We start from the raw sequence: 9,240 nt of genomic DNA, 5'->3' as shown, positions 1-9,240 counted from the left end.
TGTGTATTGTCGCGGGTTGACATCGATTATCATGCCTTGACCTACCTACGAGCATGCGATTCCGCTGTGTCTTTGTACGATTAAAGAAAAGTCGCCGCGACGAGAAAGCGAGAGCGAGAGCGACGATGAATCTCTCTCGTGACGCGCTCGTTAATTGTGTCTTCTGCGTGTCTGTGTCGTGTCGCCGTAGGAGGCCGACAACGCGGCTCGTCTCGCGCGTCAAAGTCGATTAAAAAAGTGCGTCATCGAGCCCCGTCGGGAGGGAAGGAGGGGGACTCGCTGAGCGCTGAGTTTTTCGTTGTACTATCGAGACAGCTGCACCTTTTTACATCTCGCGGATACTTTCGGCAGGTATCGGGGAGAAGGTTCTTCCGAAAAGTCACGGGGCAGTCGCGGTTAGTATGTCACCGCGATTATGTATATTCGATATATTTTAATATCCCCTCTCGTGCGTCGCCTCGGATGTTTCGATGATGCGACATCTCCGGTCTCTGATTTAGCGCGAGCGTAAAGAACGATCCACCTTCGCGCAAATCGATCAGTAGACTGTTAGTGCGCGAACATGCGGAACGTTTTCTCTTTTTGCCGTATCGCGGCGCCGTATGCAATGCGCGCGTTTTCTCATTTTTATCCTTTTGCACTGGCGCTCGCTACCACCGGGCAGGACCTCGCCGCCTCGTCCGGACTGATCAGCGATAGATTGCGCTGAAAAGCTGCAACGTTACATGTTAATGCCGAGTTTGAGGATGGGGGGGGAGCGGGCAGGAAGAGCGCGCGGCCCCGCCGGGGTAACGACAGCGATGCAAATTTATGCTAAGGGAAACGGAAAAACGATTGCTCCTAGATTCGATAACATCCGCTGAATAATGAAGGAAGGACCTGCGCGCGCGGAGGAAACTCACGATGAACCGATCGTCCTTTGGTAATACGAGGCAATGGACGCGGGACGAGGTCGTTCGCCGTTCCAGCGGTTGAATCCTTTTCGCATCCAGGAGTCCTCTCGCGTGAAGGAGAGACAGAAGGGGCTAGAGATAGAGGCAGAAAGAGAGAGAGAGAGAAAGAGGAGTATGAAGGAACGATCATTAGATTCTTGAAGAAATTATGCGCCGGACGTTGATCTCCTTTGGGCGTTGCAGTCGCGAGATGGACTGACTGTGTATAAACGTAAAAAATCTCCCGGCTGGATTCCGTAGATTTTCGAAACAAGTCCCGCGCAAACCGTGCGATGAATCGCGCGTAAACGCTAAGCAAACGACTGGTATAAAAGTTATAAAAAAGGGGCCGACTCGCGCGAAGCTCTCGCGAATCCGGCGGCCGCGCGTTCGTAAATAATCTTCGCGTCCAATCGAGCGCGGCGTGAACGCTGCTCTATTTACGTCTATCGTTAAAAGTGATTAATCTTACGGATAGATGCAATCGCGCTCTCTCTCTCTCTCTCTCTCTCTCTCTCTCTCTCTCTCTCTCTCTCTCTCTCACACGCACACACGCACACGTGTACACATATCGCCGGCCGATATTATTAATATCAATAAACGTTGCCGCCGTGCTCGCTGCGAGAGAGAGAGAGATAGAGAGAGAGAGAGAGAGAGAGAGATGGATAGATAAAAAAGAAGAAGAACGCGCGGCCCGATCATAAATCACGTTTGTTTCTGCCCGTTAACGAGGCCCGAAGAGAGTAACGCGCGTCATCGTGTCTGTTTGTCAGCGCGCGCTTATCGCCGGTGGATCCCGGCTTACAAACGGGATTCGCTTATAAACCGGCCGGCTTACAAACAAATTCGCGCGCGCGCGCCAAGGATAACGCACTCCTGGCTCCTGGCCGTTTCTCCCGGCAGTGTGTCCCGGGCGTACACGTCGCTCGACGACCCCGCCATTCACGACGTCGCGGTGTCACACCGTCCACGAGGTGTGACCCGTCGCGGGTCAACGGGATCTCGCTCAGGGAGGAGGCTCAGTTTCGCGTTGCGTGAGGCGGATAGTCTGCGACGACCGGCGTCGCCGCGACGGGGAACACCCGCGCAGCAAGCGCCGCGAGCGCAATCCCGCGATTCCTCTCGCAGGGGCGAGGGAGGGGGGGTCCTCGCCCGTCGTCTGCCGCGGCGAAACGAAAGTGAGCCGCGGGTGCTCGTTATACGGTCCCTCCTCGGTCGTCTGGCAAGTCCGACGGTAACGTATGCGCTGCCATCGGGAGCTTTCGTCGAATTACTGCGGCGGCAGGCGGCTCCTCCTCGCGGTAGTCCCGACGATCCTTGACGAAGGGCCACGGCGAAGTTCGCGGCGGATCGCTCGGATTGCCTCCGCTTGTCGCGCTCGCTCGTCTGTTCCTCGAGCGCGGCGACAGGTCGCGTTCGACAGATCCCCTGAACGGAAATGTCCCGAAAGAGCGCGTCTAAATCATCGGCGAACTTCCTCGGAAGTCGCGCACGCCGAGAGGGAGTAGCAGGGGCGAGAGGGGTAGGGGAAGGGGGAAAAGATGCGCCACCCTAGCAGATGGTCTCCAACGGTGCGGTCTTCGTGCTCGGATTCTGCGTCACGCTATCACCCATGCTGGGCATTCCGTGGCTGGTCGTGCTGTGGCCGTTACCCTGCCTGCCGGCGTTGGTCTGCGGGTTCCTGTTGCAGAGCCTCTTGAGGGCCGCTCTGACCTGCGGCTGGCAGCCGACCGCCGCAAAAATCAGCACTCCCTGGCAGGCGTTTATCAAGTCGGTGAAGTACCAGATGTACTGGGGCCCGCCGACCGCCCATGAGACCACGTCCGCCACCCAGGTGATGCCCATGACGATGACGAGTTTCATGCATATGCGACCCAAGGTTGCCCTGAAGACAGAGGGGGAAACCGATGATTCAGCTGTGAACGTAATATGCCGCCAATTTAAGCGGCGAGAGTTTCCTCAGTTACGTATTATTTTCATTAAATAACAGATTTAATGCGAGTGTCTGTGTTGCGGTTAATTGAGCGGTAACAGCGCTCTTCAATTTAACAGTCGACGGCGAAGGCTCGCGGATGGACGGACGAGAGAGGTCCTCGGATCGATAGGTACGCGCGTTAACCCTTTGCTGCATAGTGATCCTCCCAGAGTGCCACCTATCATCCAAGCTTGTTTTTCCAATAATTTACATTTTCACATACTTCTTTAGCATATTTGGCATCGTTGGACTATTAAAATGTTCCTCTGACTAATACATCAACTTTTAGAGTCACTTCAAATAAGTAATTTGTAGAGATGTGCGAACTATTCGAATTTGAATCCCTATGATTCGAATCCGAATAATTCGAATAGGAATCAAATACATTATCGTTTGCGTGTGCATCAGCTACAAAACTGGCCATCTGGGCCTGTGTATGTTTGAACCCTTAACTTGTAATTAACTTAACTTATAATTAATAATTACTTAATTACAAATTACTTTAAATATTTAAATATATATTTTACTTTAAGATGATGTTACAATATCAATATATTCCCTTTCATGTTAAAATTTTCCATCATTATTTGCATGTTTAATAGTTATGTTAAATTTCTTAATGATTCGAATTCGAATTTAAAAAATGAGATTCGATTCAATTCGATTCGACATAAAAATTCTTGATTCGCACATCTCTAGTAATTTGTCATTAATAAGTATATACTGAACAAAACTGTCATTTTTAGAGAATAAATTCGTTTACATGAAATTTTAAGCAATAACGTGTACTTCAAAATCATTATCTGGGGGCTGTTGGGCTGCTGAATACAAATCCAGTGTGAAAAATACAAAATTCAAAATGGCAAGCGGAATTTTCAAAATCGAGTCGAATTTGCTTGAAACTTGTTACTCGGGAGTTTTTGAAGTCGCTGAATATGAATCCGTGAAAAATACAAAACTTAAAATGACGGATCTCATATGGCGAACATAATTATAGAAATGAAACAAGCTGCTTGCGCTTCAGACCTCGACTGGTGTCAACCGAACCTTGTCGTATATATCCGTCATAGCTCTGGTGTTTCGAATTTTCAATAACGAATTTGTAATTAGCAACCTCGAAAACCCTCGAAAACAACAAATTTCAAGCGAATCCTCGGCTGACTTTGAAAATTTCGTCCGCCATGTTGGATCCGTCATTTTGAATTTCGTATTTTTCACACCGGATTTGTATATTCAGCGACCCTAAACATTCCCGAGTAACAAGTTTCACAAAATCATATTCATTACGTGATTTGCGAAAAAAACGTGCAACAAAGGGTTAACAAGCGCTGCTCGAGCACTCGCCGAACCTTCCCCGCGTTCGTCGCGCGATTCCGCCCGCGCTGCGTGTCTCGATAGTACACGTGCGCGACTTGGAAACTCGAGGAGAAACACGTTGTCAGGCGAGGAATCAGAATTCGAGCGGCTGTATCGGTCGGCCGTCCGAGAAGAATGATAATAGAATGTCATGTAAGTCACGTTTGTAATATTAGCCGAGCCTGTCAGTTAGCCGGCACACATATGAGCGAGAGAGAGAGAGAGAGAGAGAGAAAAAGAGAGAGAGAGAGAGAGAGAGAGAGAGAGAGAGAGAGAGAGAGAGAGAGAGAGAGAGAGAGAGAAGGCCGCGGGCGCGTGAGCGGGCGAGCGAGCGCGAAAGATCATGAGTGGAATTGATTGCAATAGCGCGGTTGACATTTCGCCATTGTTTATGTTGCGATCACTGCGTCGGCGACATTAAAAATGCGACGTCGCGAGAAATTATTTATCAAGCTGCGCGCAAAACGATATTCCCCCGAGCGGACGGTCAATAAAACAATCATGTACTTTGCGTGACGTGTATAACGAATGCAAATACCGCCCGATTAATTGACAACGCACGTTCGATATGCAAAACGCGGCTAGTTTCGCTGCGGAATAACGAACAGTCGTGAACGCTCCTGTCCATTATGAAATTTATTCCGGTTCTTCAAAAGGAGCTAACCCTCCTCTCCCGCGATGCGAAGCAGCTTCATCCGTTGGCCTAACCTAACCTAACCTAACCTAGTCTAATTGATTACACTCGCGGCCGTGACGTGATATCATTCGCTCGACGCGCTTGATAGTGATCATTAGAAAAATTATATTACTACAAATTCCGGAATCATCAGATTATCGGCGCAAGCGGCCGAGAGGGAGGATCCTGCGGGCAAACGGACGAATCTCACGCTTATCAGCACGAGTCACGCGATTTCCCTCAATCTCGCGCGCGCACGAATCACGCATCGCGCTCAAGGGACAATCGAATCTCGGAACTCTCTCGGCAAAAAGTCGACCGTGAGAACATCGAGAGCGGCGTAGCCGAGAGTTTTCGCAAATCACCGCGGGCTCTCGGCCGACTAATCGCGCTCTGCGCGCGCGATGACCATTGATTTTCCCCGCCTGAAATAAGACGCTTCGGGCTGCACGACGACGACGACGACGACGTATCGAGATCGCGCGGGAAAGACAGCCGGCGAACGAGCGGAGGCTTTACGACCGCTCGCGAATGTGGGCGCGCATCGTGCAGCGTGAAAGTGATTGCCCTCGGATTGTTATTAAGCGTCATTAAGCGAGAGAGTCACGCGATAGCGGACGCGCGAGGCGACCGCGAGAGGAGCTCGGCGAGGCTCCGAGGCGGCGAGAATGCACGCGTATCATCGATTCGACGCGCTCTGCATCGCATATAATATATGCGTCCCATCGCGGAGGCCAAGTCAAAGCATTATTAATGCGCTCCGTCAGAATACTCGCGGCCCGTAACGTGGCGGCGGACACAGGGGCATATCGCAGAATTATGGCGTCATAATGTCGCCCTGTAAACCGTCTGTCTGTCCCGCCGTCCGTCCATTCGTCCGCTCTTCTGGATGCTTGGCCGGCGTTATCCTGGCGCATGTCGTGCCACAGCGAGAGTTCTATTTTCGTTGGCGTCGCTAATTATTATGAACGGACCGCGTGCGCGCAGTCAGTCGGTCGCGCGAAACCAGAGGAGGAGTTCCGGAGGGGAAGCGCACGCGAGTGCCGCCGCCGCCGCCGCCGCCGCCGCCGCGGCGAAGGCTGAAAATAACGGCGGCGTTGGGAGAAGGAAATGCCACGCGGGAAATGGTAGTCCGAGCACGATGGCTTGGAAATGCAAGTTGTCGGAAGACATCGCGCCGACGACGTCTCGGTCGAGTATTCGTCGCGAGCGCTGAGTCCGCTCCTCTCCTGCATCTCCCGTTACTTGCGAAGGACGTTCGCGCGATCGATTCTCGCGAGGAATTTTTGCGAAAACTTCACGGACGCTGTTTTCTTTCCCTGTCGCGGCGCATCTCTCGAAAGTAGTCGAGCGCAGCCAAAAAAAAGTAGTTTCCGAACAGCGAAGTTATCTAAATTTTAGAGCATTGTACTCTTATATATGGCCTCAAGAAGATTCCTCTAAGATTAAGGGGAAAATATTACAAACATTATTCTTAAAGTTAGAGGGATTATATTACTTTGAGGTACAAACGATTCTCTTTCGAATGGCGTTGGCCGTTTTCCGATATCTTATACTTGCTTGTTGGCTATTTTTCCCCCTCCCCCTATCTCTTTGAGGTACAAACAATTTTAAAAGTACAAACAGGTACAAACGAAGTACGATCGAACCGTATTGCGAATTTTCTTTTTGATTAAGTTGCTTGCCAGGTTCACATCGGTCATGACTGAACAAAAGAAGCCGACATACAAATCAACATATTCCTCTTTATATGAGAGGAAAATTAATTGATATAAGAGGAAATTCTCTTGAAGTAAAAGGAAAACAGTTAAAATAATATCTAATAAATTTTGAAGACGAATGGTTCATTTTAATCGCTTTATTGGAAGGAGTTCTTTTTCCGTAAAGGGCTTCGCTTAGAATATGAGATTATGGGAAAAATCACTTTATAAATAGAATACTTTTTTTCTTGAGTGCGGAAACCTGTATGCGATCGCAGGCCGTTGGAAGAATCGTCTCGCATCTTGGAGGAGGACGAGACGATATCGCAATCGTTCCGGTCGAAACGACGAAGTTTAATTTATCGCCTCGCGCGACACGAACCGGAACACGCCGTCGAGAATCGGTTGCACAAATAAAATATACGCCGCGTTTGTGTCGGATTCCGGCAAGAGTGCCGCGCGGTATTAACCCCTGTCATACATTTGCGCGGGAATTTTACAAAATCGCGAACAGGGGTTGTAAATAAATGAAAAAAGGCTCTCGAAACGTATCCCGAATGAATGCGGCGCGATCGATCGTGACAGCTGTCGCGCGTCGGACAAAGAGCGGCCCGGAAGCGGGACGTACTGACCGGAATGAAACAGAAAAGTACGGTATCGAGGGTCAATATTATGAGCACGGCGAACAACAATAACCAGAAATTTCCTACAGGAGGAGGCGGAGGAGAGTGGAGGATAAAGTGCGGGTGGACGAGACGGAATGGTCCATACACGAGAACTCCGTAAATATTGAATCCCGTTGCACTACTCTGCGGCCCGGCTGAGTGTGTAACGAGCGAGACAATAAGATGGAGAAAGAGAGAATCGAACGAGAGAGAGAAGAGAGAGAAGGAGAGAAGAACGAGAGAGAGAGAGAGAGAGAGAGAGAGAGAGAGAGAGAGAGAGAGAGAGAGAGAGAGAGAGAGAGAGAGAGGAGAGAGAGAGAGAGAGAGAGAGAGCGAGAGAGGGCGAACTCGTCGGAGGAGAGATCGCACACGGGGCGAGAATTTTGTAAGGCAAGGAACTTGGCACAAAAGACCCAGGAAAAGAGATCCATTATCGAGGAGGAAATACTGAAGAAACGGACGCGCTCTCTTCGTTCGCGCAATCTTGAAGACAAGTTTCCCCTCGCAGACCGCGCGATCTCTCGGCGATATAAATAAAATGTAACTGACGGAAGATGAGTATGACGATCGGATATAAAGTTGAACGTAATTCTCCTCAATTTTCCACCGCTAAGCAGAGATTAAATAACATATCCTTACTCTTATCGTATCGTTACCCTTAAATTCACGTATCGAGCGAAGATAAAGCCCGAGGACGTCAGTGAGATTTGATTCCATTAACGTTTCACGCTCTTGTATTTATAGCGCTCCGAAGCGCGGGGAAGAACAGGAATCGCGAATAGCGCGCGATTGCGTCAAGTTATTAAAGCGTTTAATCGACAGAGCGAATGATTGATATCACGCGGCCGCGTTCGCACTCGTGATGAAGGGGTGAGCTAAACTCGGAAGATGAAAGCCGCAACGCGCGGCTACGACATGGCGACCCGGAGCGGACAGAGTCGGTCGTGTGCGCCCGTTTATTCGTGGTTGCAAATAAATGTCAATCTTCGCGGGTGGCAAGAATGGCGGAAGGTCTGCGAACCCGACGACGGAGATAATTGACACGAGTAGACGGCAGCGAGAGATTCGCGCGCGGCCGACGATGACTGGGAAATATCAAGTGCGTCGACGGGACGGTCAGAAAGGGTCGTCGACTTTGTATAAAATTTTCAACGTCGCACAGACGTCTTGTTTACTCGTCCCTCTCCCTCGCCCCGCCCTGACTCTCGGAGTTTCTTGACGTGCGTGTACTTCATTATTTACAAACTCATCGCGGTGTACTGTATGCATGCGCTGTTTTTAGAAATAGCGTCTTATAACGACGACGAAGACGACGCTCGTCATTCGCCGCAACATTGTTGGGATGCAACCGGCGAGAAGAATATTGAGGGTGTGTCCTCGCGTCGAAAGTATCGGCGAAGCGGACAAGCAAAATATTAGGTTGTTCGGAAAGTAATTTCAGCTTTTTGCATGAAAATGAAAGACGATATTTTTATATTTTTATATAATAGAGAGGAAAGTTTTATTCTGTTAAGTATTGACCATTTTATTCCAACAGCTTTTGCCATCTTTGAGGTAATAACTTGATCCCACGCTCGTAGAACTTCTGGTCCTTATTGGCAAGAAACTGAATTAAGTGGTTTTTCACACCTTCATTTGAATCGAAATTTTTACCATCCAGAAAGAATTTTGCAGTGACCGAAACAAGTGATAATCGGATGGTGTCAGATCAGATGAATACGCTGAATGAGGCAGTAAATCCCATCTAAGCCCTAACAGCTTCTGGCGAGTCATTAAACTTGTGTGAAGTCTGGAATTGTCACGATGAAACACAACACTTTTTCTGTTCGCCAATTCTGGTCTCTTCTGCTTGATGGAATCATTCAATTTGTCCAATTGATGACAATACACATTCGAACCAACGTTTGGTTGTTTGGTAGCAGCTCAGAAAAAAGCA

At 49.3% G+C, this 9,240-nt stretch overlaps 1 protein-coding gene across 1 annotated transcript in view; it reads right to left on the bottom strand.

Moving 5' to 3' along the window:
• Positions 1-1,526: 1,526 nt before the first annotated feature.
• Positions 1,527-9,240, bottom strand: part of mthl1 (adhesion G-protein coupled receptor methuselah-like 1) — a 241,606-nt gene continuing 233,892 nt past the window's right edge. Inside the window, exon 7 of the mRNA XM_025302624.1 lies at positions 1,527-2,817. Coding sequence (XP_025158409.1) covers positions 2,484-2,817 — 334 coding nt within the window. The 3' untranslated portion in view covers positions 1,527-2,483. The remainder of the gene's footprint in view (positions 2,818-9,240) is intronic.

This window comes from Harpegnathos saltator, unplaced genomic scaffold (genome assembly GCF_003227715.2).
Source record: "Harpegnathos saltator strain DR-91 unplaced genomic scaffold, Hsal_v8.6 scaffold507, whole genome shotgun sequence".
NCBI classification, from domain to species: domain Eukaryota; kingdom Metazoa; phylum Arthropoda; class Insecta; order Hymenoptera; family Formicidae; genus Harpegnathos; species Harpegnathos saltator.
This window is presented reverse-complemented; position numbering and strand designations above follow the sequence as displayed.